We start from the raw sequence: 19,132 nt of genomic DNA, 5'->3' as shown, positions 1-19,132 counted from the left end.
TCTATTGAATTTACACTTGTTTCGGAAATAGAAACTGTGAAGTACAACAATAGAACTGGGGTGTAAGGCTCAGATCACCCCTGTTGGAACAAAGGAGCTGGGATGTACATAAAATATGTGATTTTGAGTCCGATCAGTGAACATAAATTTCACAGCTCATCTCCCTTTAATTATTGAAATTATGATTAATTAAAACGAATGGAATTTATTCTGCTGATAAACAATGTTTAAATGAAAACTAATATAGTAAATAAACATATTTTCCAAACGATGTAAGTAACTTCTGAAAAAACCTCAAGAAACATTATTTCAAGCTTAGTAACTACATTATAAACATAAGGAGATGTGGTATGGTAACCAATGAGATTAATATCCACCATATTTCAAACGAAGAGGATGTAAGTAATTATAGACCACCGTTTATAGTATAAACCTGTATAACTTTAGCTATCTAAAGTTCAGAGAGCCGTATAGTCAAATCTGATAATAATAAAGTTTTATTGCATTCTAAAATATGCAGAAGATTAGCTGAATTTAAACCTCTTCGCGATTAAAAATTTGTTAATAGAAGAAAAGTGGAACGTCTGTTTTAAATATCTACTCCAGATGTCATAGGGAAGTGTTTGCTACTTTGGATCCATAAATACGTGGTGTCTAGGTCCTTTAAAATGCAATTAGAGAAATAATTGGGGTTTTCCAGTTTACGTGAAGTCATTTCCAATGTCATATGATAACCTTCTAAAATATGGCTTGTCGATACTTTTGTATAAAATTAAAGATGATCTATTTCTATTTAAAGAATGTCACTTACGGTTTCAAAACAAAGCTGACCATACACGGATTTAAAGTATTGACAAACTAAAGTAGTTCTCTATCAAAAACCATTTTTTCAGGTTTCATCCCTTCTACATCTTTTTGTCAAATACCTGATCAATGCTCAAGCTCGAGGTTATTGATTAATCGTTTATATACAGATTTATTGGAAGTGTAGACTACGAGAATAATAACTAAAATAAGACGTCATCAGATTGCATCAATCAAAATGTACGAGTTCTTTTTTTTTTTTTTTTTTACATCAACGCAATTTTTCTTCATCTATCTTTTATCATGGAAGTAGTATTTCCTAAATATAATAAAAAAAAATAGGAAAAGTTTTCAATTTGAATTGACCCTCGAAGATGAAAATATGTTCCTAACTGTAAGAATCAAATGAAATTTGGTCATGATTCATAAACATATAAAACTCTGTTCCAAACCACTGGTTAACAGACTCCGTATTATTCCCCCTTTTTTTCCTAACCTATAAGTAATATTCATATTGTATCGGTCGTAATGTATGAGAAATAGATAAGTGTTGTGTATAATTCTCATTGAGCGACGACACTATTATGAAGTCAATATTCAAATGCAAATAAATGTGATTCATATAAACCATTCACAGGCGATGAAGCATGATATCATTAACTATACATTTATGGGAACCATAACTGCAGAACAACAAAATAATAACGTCTGCATGAAAGTGCTAAGCAGAAAAATGAAACTGGTTTATATTTGTTTCTCGTATTCTATTACTTTCCCTTAGTTTCAATTGCCTGAAAATAGTAGGTTAAACAGGAAGTATTCTGTTTAAAAACACAGAGGATTATTTTATAGATACCTGTATAAATTAATCTGCCAAAAAATAAACTTATAATACATAGATAAGGAAGTATTTTAACTTCTGAAATTTAAACCAACGGTCCTTTATGTATGAACAACAATGGTGAAAATAAATAGGATGATCATAATTTTATATTAGCAGAAAAAGATATTAATAACCTGTAATGCTTTTAGAAAACGGAACCGTTTTGCTATTTTCATTATACAAGTCTTACAAGATAGGAATAAAACAATGTAATATCACGATGTAGTTATCCTGGACAATATTTCGCTGCGAGTGTTATTAGATTCGGTATTGGTTACTGGTTATATTGTACAGAAATGGTCCTTTTTAATAAATTCTGAACAATTTAATTCTGCAAATTGTACAAACTTTGAGATTGTAACCCCCAAACACCCATCCAAAGTCTACTCTGGATGATTTTGGCTATGTTCTTTAGGTATCTTTATATAAAGATAGCCTAGAAAATCAACCTCACAATGTTAAGAGTAGATCGTATTCTTAACTTCCTCACCAACTCGTGCTGGAACCTACACCTTTTCCTCCAATCTCTACAGCAACGTCGCTTAAAATTGGGCAGCCGTCATATAAATATAGTTCCATATGTATTTATCCAACTTTGATGGTCCCAACTTCAGGCTCTGGGCACAAAAAGCTTTACGTATTACTTTGGTCAATATACATCTCAAAAATCATCATATATCATAGAAAAAGCAGCACCAATTATCAGAAAACTCAGTCTGATCTAACATATATCAAATTGTTATCGCAAAGTTTGAAGTATTGTATCGCATAGCCATATTATAATTGCAAATCTAACGCTTGTAAAATATATATAATGTAGTTTTTGCTGTAAGATTGTATAATTGACAAAAACACAACATTTTAGTTCTTTTCATAGAACACAGCAGAAAATAATTCAACTCTTATGGTGATACAAATAAAAGACAAACGCACAACAACTCAAAAGTTGAAGCTTCTTTTATATGTGACGTTGTTAAATGAAAATGAAAGAAGTTGAAGCTTCTTTTATATGTGACGTTGTTAAATGAAAATGAAAGAAGGAGATGTGGTATAATGAGTTTATTTTTATTTTCATCAAATAGTTGTACAGTAGTTAAAAAGTACTCAGAAATTTGGTTCACTAATTTTCTTACCGTTTAATTTTCCGCATTATAATTGGGATGTGTGGTGTTATTTCTCTCGCTAGACTGCAAATTGATACATCAAAAGATTAAATAATTATGACATTGTATTACTTACCTCGACAATCCACTGACAGTAGTCTGCAGCAGCATAGAAACAGCCAATAGGGAGAAAACTGTAAGCATGTTTATAGTTAGAAAGGCATCAAAAACACACAAATGAAACCTTTCAGTGCAATGTATATATAGGTGCTACCAGGAAGTTCTTGTGTATACTGTAGTAATTATATACGTGAAATAACTTGAATGGTTTCTTTGTGTTATTGCGAACAATACTGTTTATTTAAAAAAAACTAAAAATACTGTTTTGGGATTTAAACCCACGTGGTAAAAATATTTTGGGTCATTAACTTATACCCCATAACCTTCTTGTTTTTTTTATTTCTATTGAAATTGCAAGTTTTCGGTGATATAACCAAACATTGAAAATAATCAAATTAGATATGTTCATCTAATGTTTGTCCATTCAAAGTATTACAACTGTAATTTGTTCTCAAAAATTGATTCTTTGATACATATTTTCAATTATTTCCTGTCCATACATAGAGTTGTAAGTCCGTTGATATACATAAGTTTGTAGTAACAGTGTGATTAGAATAGTAAATAAAAAAATGCAACAAAATGTGTTCTTTTCTCATATTAATTCTAATATTTTAAATGTGCATTAGCTACGATTTAGACAAAAAATTTAAATACGATTCTTCGTCTGAGTATAAATACAGGGGAATCTTTAGAAGAAGCCATGTGATCATTATTACAATTCACACACTAGTGTAGCTCTTACAGTAATGACCCTCTTTATTACTGTAACATCGCAATTTTGCTCTGAATGTGTCGGTTCTGTGACCAAACTTTTCAAAGAAAGTGAAAGGAGATTGAATGATGATTAACACGAATGAGAAAAGCACCAACATGGATAGACTTTGAAATACTTGGAATAGTAACTTTTGAAAAATATGTTTTCAGTTGGATGATGCCACCACTTGAGATACTTTTGGTATTTTCTAATTTTTTAAAGATTAGCAGATTGCGTTTGTTTGGTACATACAATAAGTAAACAACAACTTCCTAATGTTGATATTTTTAAACAACTCGAGCACATTTCTTTTCTATTGTGAAGGGATTTGTTTTTGTTATTTATTTTTCATCAGTGAACTATATAGCGGAATGGTTTATTGCCAGTTTGTATTCATATATTTTGTGGCACGTTCTTCGTCGTCACTATAATCGTCCCACTGTCTTTTATCTTTCCATATCCCCAATAATTATTAAATGTGTCCATGGTGAAAAAAAGGTTCACTGCCTTTCTTCCAACCACATCGGATTGCCATCTACGGCGATGTCAGAGCACCAACGTGTATCCTAAATAGGTCCTTTCTCTATTCAACAGCGACAGCGATGTCTAACAGAAGCTAAATAGTTATAGGTCCAAGCTGACCATAACACCAGAGATACAAGCACAGTATGATCGCATTTAAAATTTTAATACTGAGACAGGCTTCTAGTCGGTGGTACCCAGCAAAGCAACTCTCCAAAACCACATCGACCCAATTGACACATGCTCCAACTCTTTCTACAGATTTAATCTGTGAAAAATTCTCATATAAACGTTTTTTTTGTAGATTAAAATACCATATGAAGAAGATGATAATGTTGAATATGTAGCGCTAGACGTGACCAACCCATAAATCGAACCTGGTCTATTCGACCTCCTGTCTTGTGTTCAGTCAGGATCAAAGCTGGAAAAGATAACATAAACTACAAAAACCAAAGAAACCCCTCATGGATCCGTCGTCGGATGATGCCACGACTACAGGTTCATTGAAGTCTGAGAAGAAGCTACAATTGTATTCCGTTTTTTCCATAATTTTGTGTACATTTAATAAGAAACCATTTCTTAATTTTGATATCTTTGTAACATCATACACTCTTGTATTGTTTTTTTCTTATCATAAAGGGATTGGGTTTTTTCATTGGTTCTGCATCACTGATTCTATATGACACATGAACGTATGCCAATTTGTATTCCAAATATTTGTTGTACGTCCCCGTGGTCATCAGAATCGTTTCACTGTCTGTTACCTTTTCTTACCTTTCAATCTTGAAAAAAGATTGTCCACTGCCTTGGAAATAAAGGATAAAAAAGTGGACACAACACCAGAGAGACAAGCACAGTCAAATCGCATATAGAATTTGAATACAGTGAAAGGTTTCATGCCGGGATTACCGAGCGAAACAACTTTTTCCTATTCCGTACATTTCCCCAAATACACAGTATGTACTAACATTGAAAGATAAAAACAAATCAATGTGTAAATATGATAAGAAATATTCATTATCGGGTCATTCAAATGACGATTTGGACGTTCTTCAATGAAAATGTACGTTCCGGAAACAAAAGGATTATACTCATCAGTGACGATGGAATAAAAAAATTTAAAAGGACTAAATAAAGTACGAAATTGAGGAGCATTGAGAACCCACAATTTCGAAAGGTTCTGCCAAATACATCTAAAGTAATCAATTCATGAGGTAGAAAATTCATAGTTTTTCGAAAAGTTCAAAGTTTTGTAAACAATTCATTTATAATTATGACCTTATCAATGAGAATTCAAGTCAACACAGAAGTGCTGACTACTGGGTTGGTGATACCCTTGGGAGGAAACCTCCACCAGCAATGATAATCACCCAGTGGTTGTAAAAAAACTCATCATGGATACCAGACTTAACATTAACATTAAGTACGCAGACACGCGTTTCGAAACACAAAAAGGACTGGTGTCATTCGTTAACTTCGGTACGTAAGAAAAGGATATTTTGCAAATATCGCTTTCAACAACTTGAATCTCTATAAACCTTTCAACTGCATATCAAAATACATATATCAAAACCAATAATATCAGCTTTGCTTGCATAACAAACCGGCAGCCATCAATGCGGATTTTTTTTAAAGGCGGCAATAACACGTCCCTTTTTGTTATACGAGTTACAATTTTTACAAAAAACAACAATTAAGAGCAAGAAAATTATATAAAAAATTAGCTCATATATGAAGCTATTTTTAGAAATAATTGAATGAGCAGACAAAAAAGAAATGCATGATAGTCAATTTAGACTAATACATTTGCATTTAAGTTTTTGATATAACGAAAAGTTACCGTTATTACGATACAGATGCAACTTGTTTGTATTCCTATGCTATTCAAATCTAGATTGCTGCTAAATATCCAGTTAATATCTTTATATTTGTAGTAGATTGAATTAATAAACCAATAGGCCAATTTTCATTTGTATTTCAGAAATTTATATATAAATAAAGATATTTTTGAAGGTCCATTGCTCAAGTTCAAACTTGTAAATGCCCTCCATGGGAAAGAGAGGCAAAAGATACCAAAGGGATATTCAAACTAATAAATCGAAAACAAACTGAAAATGTCATGGCAAAAAACGAAAAACGACGAAAAGACAAACTTCCAAATCAACAAAAAGATGTAATATCTCCGTAAAAACAATAATGCTGAAACAAATCCTCTTTTGATTCAGCAACATTGTGCTGAGATAAAATCCAGAAATACTATATTTTTTATTGATATGCCTACTAAACACTTATAATGAATAAAAGAAGCTAGTCACGACTGACATATTGACGGCTGTTCATTGAGTGATTGATTGGTAGTTGTATGACGCCGCCTTAGCACTAATAGGCTATATCGCGGCGAGAGCTAATTCATATATTTCTACAAAGGTAGTTTTTAAAATCAGACAAAAGGTTCTTCAATATACCAAAACACAAGTTTAAAGCATAGTTACTTATTTATAAATCAACATTTAAAACTAAGACTACGTGATGAAAATTAAAATCAGTTAAAACTGAAACAACATATATATATTTAAGAATATATTCAAATTTCTTTAAAAATGAAACAATTTGTGTTACTGGAATACAAATAAATCATATATATTATTGACATCAAAATCTTTCTTACGAATACCGGCAAAGTCAATACATTCAAATTACATGTTTAATAGTAAACTTGCAATCGCAAGGTATACATTGTGGTTGGACTTTATTTAAAAAAAAATAACATCGTTTTATTCTAGTATGACCGATACGGCATACAGAAATAACAAATTGATCTTTCCTGTATAAAACAAAGTATTAACATGTTTGCTTAAATATGGTTTTATTTCATGTAATCTGTTACCGTTCCTATCATTTCACGGATTTTTCCAAATATGATAAACATATTTTCTAATATTAGATCTTAAATCGGTATATGGTATTTAACATGTAGATATAGGGTAATTTTGGACATTTTTTGCTTCCTCATATACAAGTGTGATCAATAGATGCCAGTGTGATTTGGCACCCAAAAAAATTTCTCTATTAAAAAATGTATTCCTTACTACGTAAACATTTTTAGACCTAGCGGGTTTTTTAAATTTGATATTTTGTATAGCTTGAATCGGTATTCAGATGTGGTTTATATTTAAACTGCAAGAGCAGAATTATTGCCTTTTTTTTTAAAGTAAAGATGGATACAGAAAGATGTAAGTGGAGAGTTGAAGCTCGGTCTCTAAGGACTGCCACAGATGACATTCTGTCTCCATCCTTCGATCCATCAGTATAAACAGTTAAAGAGAGATTTTCAAAATAGTATTTGTATTAGCCCTATTGTATTTACAGAGATCGTGCATCATTTTTGGTTTGGGAAGTTTGTCTTTTCTTCGTTTTTCGCTTTTTTTTTACGCATGACATCGTCAGTTTGTTTTCAATTTATGAGTTTTTCAAAAATATCTTCATAAACGGGATTGAAAACACAGTTGTATGCAGGATTGTCTGGATATGCCTTTAGCTTGTCGGCATACTGAATACTGAATACTACGTGAAAGAAAAGGCTCGTCGGCTTTTACAAACAGAATCTCAACGTGAGAGGCATCAAGACATAGATGAAGACTTTGATTATGCACAGCATCGAGAATGTATGATTTCCTCGCGGAACCATAATCTAGTTATGAACGAATTTGTGCTCTATAAAAATTTTATAAAATGTCACGATCAGCACCCGAGTCAGTGCTTGCCCTAATTTTTTAAATGTCTAAAGCTTTTAGATATCTTGATTTTTTAAAAATTTTGATAGGGAGTGGAAAGTTAAATTTTCTATAAAAATTGGGTTTTATCAACCATTTTAATTTTGTTTCCATATAAGTAAAGCTCAGGATCAAGATGGAATTTCAGTTTATTACAGAAATGAATCCCGACGGTGTTTGACGAAGAGAATTTAAAACCCTTTTCAGAAGCCAATTTTTCAATTCAACCATGGCATTGTTGTAATTGCCGTTCTATTTTATTCATATTTTGGGCTCTATAACATATGAGAAAATCATATACGAATAAAACACCGTCAATATTGTTTTTCAAGACTTAAAAACATCAAGACAATTAATATTTTATCTAAATAATGTAACACATCAAATACTCTCTTGAGGGACACTCATCTCCTAATCACAAAGATCAAACATGGTCGAATTACATTAAAATATCTGTTTGAGAGAAATTTTGAAGTTCAATTGGGCATATTGCCTTTCAATCCCATATAAAAAAAATCTTTCAAAATAATATATATTTCCATGTGGTGTCATAGATCTTTTTAAGGTCAAACAAAATGCCCGACACTACATGTTAATTTTTTGCAAATCCATTACGAATAAACGACCAAGAGTACTGCGGCCCTGTCAGAATCTGAATTGAATGTTGGCTTATAGCCAATTTGGTTCCAGGAACCAACCAAACAAGGCGATCGTTGACCATCCGTTCGAGTGTTTTGCAGACGCAACTAGTATGAGCCAAGGCTCCGTGTTGAAGGCCGTACTTTGACCTATAATGGTTTACTTTTACAAAATGTGACTTGGATGGACAGTTGTCTCATTGCCACTCATACCACATCTTCTTATATTTAGTAAGAGCAATTGGTCGGTTATTAATTAATCTTTATTTGGCTTCGAAATAGGCACGACGACGGCAAGTTTCCAGAGAAATGGTAATATACCAGATTCACAAATGTTGTTCATGAGCTCTAGAAGAGCTCCAAGAGAGATTGATGGCAAGTGCTTTAAAAGTTAAATGTATATCATCAGGCCAACATGCCGTAGCATGGGCCTTAGATAAAGAGGATTGGAATTTTTCTTTTTCTGTTTAACTTTTTTAAAATCATCTTTATACTTTTCGTAAGAAGAAAATTTAGCGAAAACTTCTCTCAGCTTGTTTGCAATATCTTTTTCAGATGTTAGTAAGATGTTGCAGTATTTCAAATCTTAAACATCCCGTATGTATAAAAATAAGGAGATGTGGTATGATTGTCATTGAGACCAACTATCCACCAAAGTTAAAATGAAGTGGAAGTAAAAAATTATAGGCAACCGTACGACCTTCAAAAATGAGAAAAACCCATACCGTATAGTCGGCTATACAAGGCCCCGACATGAAAAATATGAAACAATTCAATTGAGAAAAATAACGGCCTAATTCATAACAAAACATTTTACGAAAAACAAATATGACAGACATAAACCAACGAAAACCACTGAACTACAGGCTCCTGACTTGGGACAGGCAAATAAAGAATGTGGCGGGGTTAAACATGTTTGTGAGCGCTCAACCCTCCCCCTAACCTGGGACAGTGATGTAACAGCACAACATAAGAAAAATCTATAAAAATCAGTTGAAAAAGGCTTAACTCATCATACGTATGTCTCTGTTATTGACACTTACTAAAGAAGATGTACTCTGCAAATTGACCTATGGATATTTCATGTCATTACTAAACATATTATAAAGATACTAATTTGATATTCAGCAGCAGTAAAATTTTGTAAAAGAGTGAGGATGGTACACAGAAGTAGCATGTTCATTTATTGTCATAACAATTCATAATATCAAATAAAACTAGTAGATTTGGCTAGCTAAGTCCTTATAAAGTAACATTCATTTTCAGTGGAAAATTGTTTTAACGTTAATTAAGCTCTAATTAATAACTGTTTACTAGCCCCTCTTTGTGATTAATGTAAGATAACTCTGGTTAATTTTCCCAACATTTTATCATTATGGGGAGATAATGTAATTCGGTTTTCATATATAGTCTTTTTCAAAAAAGTTCAAATGCTTTATGTGGGTTCCAATCATTATTTCTCACTAAAGCATTTGACATAAGTTTGAAGTTTCTGGAATAAAGTGGTGGTTATGTTGTTCTGTTTTTGAGTTTGTGCGTATGTGTATCTTATGTGTGTTAGTGTTTAGGGGGGGGGGGGAATGTTACACAGCATACATGTATTTGTCTTTCGGAATCATGTAATGCAGATCAATTAAGACAATATGTCTGCTTCATTTGAATTCTGACATAACTATATAGACCATATTAAAACAATGAATGCTTTTGCAAGTAGCAGGATCAATGCTGTTGGAGGTTAGATGATGCGGACAGCAACTTTAAATAGTGTATTCCTGACAGCAGAATGAAACATGTGTTATTCACCTGAATAATTTTCCTCAAATTAAAAGTAGATAGCATACTATTAAAATAATGTATTACCATAATAAGGCTTTACAAGTAAACAATTCCAGGATTATTTTGAGGGAGATCCACTATATGTACTCTCACAGTAGATTGCCTCATCAAACTTAGTAATTTCTAATGTAACTAAATAATATTTATAAAATTATGAAAGGTTCTTTGTATTGGTATATTAGAATTTCAAACGTTTCAAAACAAATAAATAAAATTATAGATATACATAAATGTCTTTGATAAACCAATGATAAATACTAAGATCTATTAAATTTATAAATTTTGTAATGATTTAAAACTAAATCAAATAACTATACGTAAAGATGAAATTATGAACCTGTTCAAGGGAGACAATAAACTCATTGATTCGATATACTTTTTGGAATTGAAACATAGTACAAAGGGATGTCACTTTTGCATACAAATGACACATCAAACGAATTACTTAACACAACATTCGTGCTCCAACTTAGGATAGTGTGACTGCTAACGAATACTAACCCACAGTAAAGTATATTTGTTTGAAATTTTTTTTAAACCTACGCGAAAAACTGTACGAACCACTTGACTTTCATATAAATAAGAAGATGTGGTATGAGTGCCAATGAGACAACTCTCCATCCAAGTCACAATGTATAAAAAGTAAACAATTTTTCATAGCTCATAATTAACGTATTTACACATTAAAATAATATGGTCTTTAAACATTATTTGCCACTAACAGTATAAGCCACAATACAGATCGTATGCTTGCATCAACTTACCAAAATAAAGATTTAATTAAAGCCTGAACATTTTGACATTGTTTATTTTTTTTATCCGTGTCCGTTTGTTAATATTATCACAACTTTCTGTTAAGATTTGACTAAATACCCATATCCCGATATCGTCAGGTAAATACGCTAATAGAGGTTGTAAATGTGTTCCTCTTCTAAATCTAAATAAAACACAGAGGTGCAAAGAGAATTAACTGTTATTGTTCTAAAATCAGGCAATTCTTTATTGTTTTAGCTCCCTAAAAAGCTTTATCATGTTCAGATATGAGGTACAACTGATATTTTTATGCCCCACCTAGTGGCATTATGTTTTTTGTCTACGTGTCCATTCGTTCGTCCGTTCGTCCGTCCGTCCGTTCGTACGTCCGTCCGTCCGTCCGTTCAGCCGTCCGTCCGTTCGTCCGCCTGTTCGTCCGTCTGTCCCGCTTCAGGTTAAAGTTTTTGATGAAGTTGAAGTCCAATCAACTTGTACACAGGTTCCCTATGATATGATCTTTCTAATTTTAATGCCAAATTAGAGTTTTTACCCCAATTTCACGGTCCACTGAACATAGAAAATGATAGTGCGAGTGGGGCATCCGTTTTCTATGGACACATTCTTGTTTCAATATAATCTAAGATACTTTTTTACCCTTAATGATATTTGTAGAAAATGTTTAGTTTATTTTTAAACTTTGATGATATCTTCTATTGCTTCAACACACAACGAACGATAACTAGAAAGCCTTTAAGGGAAAAGGGAGTTTTTCAATTTCTTGGCTTCAGCTTGCCATTTTAAATGCTTCTCTAGAGAAGAAAGTAAATTTTGCTGGGATTGGATGATATATATATATTAAATTTATCTGTGAATATATATATATTTTTAAATTCATATATGAATATATATTTTTTGAATTTATTTATGAATATACATATTTTTCAAAATTAATTTATGAATGACTGCAACATGAATATTTACAATGTAAAGTTTGAAAAAAATGTGGACATACTTTTTTTGTTATCCGAAATAACTTCTGATTATTTCACAAATTTGATGTCGCTTTTGATACTATAAACAAGCTTAAAAGGTAGATGGTCATGCCACCATTTGACTTCAATTGTTAAAATACAATAACAAGGTTCTAGAATCACACATAATTGTTATTTCCTGGTTTAAAAAAAATTAAAAAATTTAAAAGTGTTAGTATTGCCGCCTATAGAGGAAACAATACAACCCTTTTCCCTGAAAAGCAATACTTTTCCTACTTAGTTATTGAAAAAAGTCGACCCTTTCTTTAATCTATATGTATATATATATATATATATATATATATATACACACGAGATGAGTAGATGATCATTCCTGTACACTTAAAAATGCTTTGTGTATTGCGTTTAGACGTCCTTGTTTAATCCCTACTAGAAGGTACTAGTAACACCTCCCGAAACGAAAGCTGATTTTTATCAGCTATAGTTAGAGGAGGGGATAAGGCGTCTGCGCAATGCTAGGCGGTGTTGTCGTAGAAGTATGAAGTGAAAAATACAGGTTCCAACCCCGCGAGGGGATGAGGTAAAGAATCAGATCTACTCTTACATTGTTAGGTTGATTTTCTAGGCACTTTATATATGTATATATATATTTATTTATTAACAAGTCTAAATTGAAAACAACGTTCAAACCTATGATTGCGTTGGATAAAAACTGCAATTTTATACGTGTGCATGCAAAACAAATTTCTTGGTAGAGGGGTCTAAATACAGCACAAACAACATTTTCCAAAAAGACCAAAAAAGTGAAAAAGTATATTTTAACAAAACGCATTTGACTAGCAGGTCGAACAACGGATGTTCTTAAACCCTGCTGACTGCCATGGCGATTGCCAAATAAACGGATCACAGATGTAACAAAATGGATCTTAATTATTAATTTAATACAATAATTTGCGGAAAAGATGGTATACCGCAAACATGAGGTGCAAAATTTTGTACACCATATCCGAATTTCGACAATTAATGTCTCTTCAGTGATGTTAGGAATCGAAACGGTATTTGGAAGGCCATATTATTTACCTCAATTTGGGATTGACTTTTGAATTTTGAAGAGTCGAAAAAGGATGAACGGATCATATAAACCCGAATGCAAATATAATACAAGCCCAAACGAAAAAATATAAACAAGTCTAAATTGAAAACAATGTTCAAACCTATGATTGCGTTGGATAAAAACCGCAATTTTTATACGAATTTCTTGGTAGAGGGGTCTAAATACAGCACAATATATTTATTTATTTACACAAATGGTGTATGTTTAGACTGAGCTAACTGATGCTTGCGTAATATTTTTGCCTACGTACCTTGTAAATTAATGACACACCACGACTATTCTTCTCTACTATTTGTCATTTGTATTATTCTCAATTTTGCATCCAAACTTGATTAGTTTTGTCTGATAATCGACCAATGTCCGACAAAAATACGCCTTATAATGAAATAAGTGTGATTACTTAACACCTAAATGCCTTGTGTGTTTTCTGTTTAAACTGTAAATCCTGTTTGTTGTCCCAAGGAACAAGGAAGCTTTCATTTTTTAGTTTTTCCTCTTTTAACTTTAAACAAAATCAATCGAACTTCCGTAGTAATAACAATTTAATTTAGAATTTAGAATTAAATAAGATGTTGAAGGGCTGTGACAACCTTAAATTCCAAAAAAAAAGAAAAACATGTTGTTTTTTTTTAAATTATCGTTTGGGACAGTTTACAATTCTTTTTGTGTGTGTTATTGCTAGTACGTACTCGATCATGTGATACTCATTTCGTGTCCTTGTTTGGGCAAAATTAAGTTATGTACATAACTCGTGAAAAAGTTAACAATGTAACTATCTGGTAAGATGTCCGTCTATGTTATCCTAATGAAATTATTGTAATTTTGTAGGAAGAAACTTATCTGGCTACAGGTCAGCTACAACTGCATTGGATTTTTAACTCAAAAATTGATTCATTTATACTCTGAGACGCAATAGTTATGAAAGCATCAGCGACAATGTCGATTGAATCAGAGGTAAGACTCGGTAGTTACAAGTAACAGAGAGGCAGAAGATACCAAATGTATATTCAAAGAGTATTCGAAGACACACTGACAACGTCATGGCAAAAAACAAAAAACGACGAAAGACAAACAATAGTCTACAAAACATAAGACATAGCAACACGTACCCCACAAAAGAACTGAGGTGATCTTAGGTGCTCCGGAAGGGCAAGTACATCCTCCTCCACATATGTCACCCGTCGTGTTGCTCATCTAAGTGCAAATTCCATATTGAGTATCATTCAAAAAAGGGTACGGGATCGTGGACACGACGATGGGAGAATATCAGTCGTCATCTGTTAGTTACGAGTATGTCTAATAGAGATTTCGAATAAAATGACATACTTACGTACCTAATGGAAACGGGTTTTGCCAACCTATGCTTTTTTATTAATTACGTCGCTAAAGTTTGAACAAAGTATTCCAAAGTATTTTGAAATCATACACTGTAGTGTTCGTTCATATAAGATAATTTAACATAATGAAAAATTATAGAAATAATGTATTTGTATTTTTCAGGTGGGTATCATTGCCACCGGACATTGGGTACCAACGAAAGCGGGGAGAAAGGAGAAAAAAAACAAGGTAAGAACGATTTTCTGACATATAATGCTTTGATTTTATGCCAAGAAGAAGCAAACAGAGACAAGATTTTGTGTTATATTCCAAAATTGTGCACTTGGTACCAGATAATTTCGAGGTCGATCGCCATCCGACATCCCGCTGGCCAGATATTCAACTGTTTTTCATTTTTTTTCCAGACAAAGAATGGGATTATGATAGTGTGACTTCATATTTACTGAAATTCGCTATCAAAAAGTTGTTTTCTAAAGAATATAGGAAAAAACCTATCAAGCCTAGGGTACGGCGACTTGCTCTTGTTTTCAGATTTACAGTACGGCAACTTGTTTTTCAGCTGTATGGCAACTTGCTAGTTTTATAATGCCGTCCTTTTCAAGAAATAGTGCTATAAGTTCAAATATCTAATTATACATTTGATAAACATACAATTCGCTTGACGGCATTGTAGATTTATACACAATAGTTGGCTAGAGGTATAGGGGGAGGGTTGATATCTCATAAACATGTTTAACCCCGCCGCATTTTTGCGCCTGTCCCAAGTCAGGAGCCTTTAGCCTTTGTTAGTCTTGTATTATTTTTAATTTTAGTTTCTTGTGTACAATTTGGAGTTTAGTATGGCGTTCATTATCACTGAACTAGTATATATATTTGTTTAGGGGCCAGCTGAAGGACGCCTCCGGGTGCGGGAATTTCTCGCTGCATTGAAGACCTGTTGGTGACCTTCTGCTGTTGTCTGTTCTATGGTCGGGTTGTTGTCTCTTTGACACATTTCCCATTTCCATTCTAAATTTTACAATTTACAAAGTCCTATTAGATTTCTTGCAGTATACACTCGTGTGGTAGAATGACAGCTGTCATCTAATTATGGCAGTTGAAAGTTAGTTCAGATCCTGATGGTGTATTCTCATAAATTCTTTGGAAAATCTCACGAAATATTAAAGATTGATTTGATTAAGAGCATGAATCTAGATATCTGCTCTTGGAGACAGTTGTGATAAAATACTTGAATCTGTAAATTCTGATCGTAAAATGGTAAGTCGGGTACACTTTCACATTTATGGGTGCTTTTGTGCTTTAGTTGTACTGTTTTCTCCTTATAACATATACAAAAAAAAAATGATTTTCCATCTCATTCAAGATTTGATTATTTTCAATGTTGATCTTTAATCACTATCATGTCACATTTCTATAAAACCGAATACGTAGGTCAAGTTCCATACCTTTATAAGGGGACGACCAGACCATGTGATAATCAGAGGGGTGGGGAATTCATTTTCACTTATGTACACATTGGATTCCGGCATTTTGTGCTGAAGCTTATTCATTTTATCCTGTCTTGTGCAAGGATTTTTTTCATTTCTTCCCAGGCCAAGATATTCATTTTCAGAATCCTCTACCCCTCCAAGAAAATCAAATTGACATCCAGTAAATAAAGGCAACAGTAGTATACCGCTGTTCGAAACTCATAAATCGATAGAGATAAAAACAAATCCGGGTTACAAACTAAAACTGAGGGAAACGCATTAAATATAAGAGGAGAACAACGACACAACAAAAACACAACATTAAAATGTAACACAGACAGAAACGAACTATAATATAACAATGGCCATTTTCCTGACTTGGTACAGGACATTTTAAGAAAAAAATGGTGGGTTGAACCTGATTTTGTGGCATGCCAAACCTCCCGCTTTAATGGCAACGTCAAACACAACACCAAAACGACAACATCACATGACAGGACCACAATACAAATAACTGGGAGAACATATAGGACAAAAAAACACACGAATAATAGCTAACAAAAGGTACTAGGCCTAAAATTCAATACGCCAGACGTGCGTCCAGTAAGTTTTAAAACAGAAAAAAATTAGTGCTGCTATAAATGTAAGCCGGGGTTACCTAGCAAAACAACTTTCATATTCCGTACATTTCCCCAAATGCACAGTCTGTACTAAAAATGAAGGATAAAACAAATAAAGGTGTAAATATAATCGCAAATATTAATTATCGGTTCATCCAAATAACGATTTGGACGTTGATCAATGGAAATGTGCCTTCGAGGAAAATCAGGGTTATACAGAAATAAACTCATCAAAGATATTAGACTTGTATTTAATACACCAGACTCGCGTTTTGTCTACAGAAGACTCATCAGTGAGGCTGGAATAAAAAAAATCAAACTTGAAGAGTATTGAGAATCCAAAGTTCTGAAAGATTTTGCTAAATACAGTTAAGGTAATCTATTACTGGTGTAGATCAATTCAAATTTTGTACACAGTTGATTTATAACTATGATCATATCAACAATAATTCATGTCAACCAATAAGTGCTGACTACACACGTCGACGATTGGAGGCTTATAATCAATCTACAATCAATATATCTACACTTAATAATATTTTAAGATAACATGAGTTTACATATATAATATAAGTAAAACGCTTCGAATACACATTTAAATCATAAACCATGTAACTTTTGAATAAATTGACAAAAAGAAAATACTTCCAGTTTACGGTTTGGCTTAGCGTTGAACGACTTGAAACACTGGCCCAACACTAAGAGACGTCAACTTCCGTAATATATTATTCAAGTTTTGTAAGACTAGTTCGTGTACATGCGTATGTGTACAGATTTATTGACAATTGCAGACTCAAGCAAGAACAACGTCGTATAGGAAGTATATCTACCGTCGAATATGCAGATACCGAACTGGAAATAATTAAAAATACACAAAGGGAGGCATTTTCGGACGAATATAACGCTCTTTTGACATCTAAAGATTTACCGAAAACTAGCAAATTGTTAGGATTACAACCGCGAATTGATGAAAATAGATTAATCAGATGTGATGGACGTTTAAAGTACGTCGATTTTCTATCTTTTGATGCTCGGTATCCGATTATATTACCACGAAAAAATTGGGTCACGAAGCTTATTGTGAAACGCTATCACGAACATGTTAGTGGGACAAATCAAATATTTTCAGCATTATCGTCACGCTTTTGGATTATTTCAGGGAGAGAAGAAATAAGAGAATATGAACATAAGTGTTATACGTGTCGCAAGAGGAAAGCTAAGGTTACCGAGCAAGTTATGGCTCCGTTACCGAAAATTCGTTTCAAAACACCGTTACATGCTTTCGCTCGTAAAGCAGTTGATTTTGGAGGACCGCGCAGTTCACTTGGAAGTAGCATTTGGATTAGATACGGACTCATTTTTAAACGCATTTTATCGGATGGTGAACAGGTCTTCCTGAAGAAATTATTTCAGACAATGGAACTAATTTTGTTGGAGCAAATAGAGAACTGAAAGAACTAGTTGCACTTTTAGACAATGATAAAATACAGAATTCAATAAGTAACCAAGGGATTAAGCGGCATTTTAATCAACCGCCAGCACCGCATTTTGGTGGTATTCACGAAATAATGATAAAATCCGCAAAAAAGGCTATTTATGCAATATTAGGAAATGCAGACATTAATGATGAAGAAACTTTAAGAGCATTTACCGGAGCTGAAGCGCTGATCAATTCGAGACCGCTTACGTACCAGTCAGCCGATCCGAAAGATGATACACCTTTAACACCGAATCACTTCTTACACGGACAATTAGGTGGTCATTTCGCTCCAGAAACCGTTGATAATACTGATTTTAATCCGAGAAAACGCTGAAGAAGAATACAGGAATTAATTAGACATTTTTGAAAACGTTGGATTAGAGAATGGTTGCCAGGACTGAACAAACGTGACAAGTGGACTAAAACGAAAAGGGACATGAAAACCGATGATATTGTGCTTGTGATGAATCCGAACGTTCCGAGAGGACATTGGCCACTTGGCAGAATAATCGAAGGTTTCCCCGGAAAAGATGGACATGTTCGTGTTGCAAAAGTTTCACTTGGACAAACGTTTTAATAAGACCAATAACAAAACTGTGTCCGTTAGACATCGAAAACTCCGAAAATGACAGTGATAAATAATTGAAGTAATGTGGACATATAGTTTCATTTTAATCTAGTCAGTTAAATATCTTGAAATAATGATTTGATAATTTGAACTTAGATCAGAGACAGTTTTATATCGTTTAAAAATTGTTTTGTTTGATTGGCTTAGAGCAATCAAGAGGGGGAGAATGGATTAAAGACAATCGTTTTTAGTTTTTATTATTGTTTTTTAGTTATGATTTTTAATAGAGTAGAATAAATAATAATTAAAGATACATTTTCGTCTACTAAGATTAGTTAAAGATAACGATATTTTCCAAAGAATTT

At 32.9% G+C, this 19,132-nt stretch overlaps 1 protein-coding gene across 1 annotated transcript in view; it reads right to left on the bottom strand.

The window, feature by feature from the left end:
* Window positions 1-3,077, bottom strand: part of LOC127731037 (uncharacterized) — a 167,135-nt gene extending 164,058 nt beyond the window's left edge. The window contains exon 1 of the mRNA XM_052239811.1: window positions 2,927-3,077. Coding sequence (XP_052095771.1) covers window positions 2,927-2,994 — 68 coding nt within the window. The 5' untranslated portion in view covers window positions 2,995-3,077. The remainder of the gene's footprint in view (window positions 1-2,926) is intronic.
* Between the last annotated feature and the right edge of the window lie 16,055 nt (window positions 3,078-19,132).

Source organism: Mytilus californianus, unplaced genomic scaffold (genome assembly GCF_021869535.1).
Source record: "Mytilus californianus isolate M0D057914Y unplaced genomic scaffold, xbMytCali1.0.p SCAF_2, whole genome shotgun sequence".
NCBI classification, from domain to species: domain Eukaryota; kingdom Metazoa; phylum Mollusca; class Bivalvia; order Mytilida; family Mytilidae; genus Mytilus; species Mytilus californianus.
This window is presented reverse-complemented; position numbering and strand designations above follow the sequence as displayed.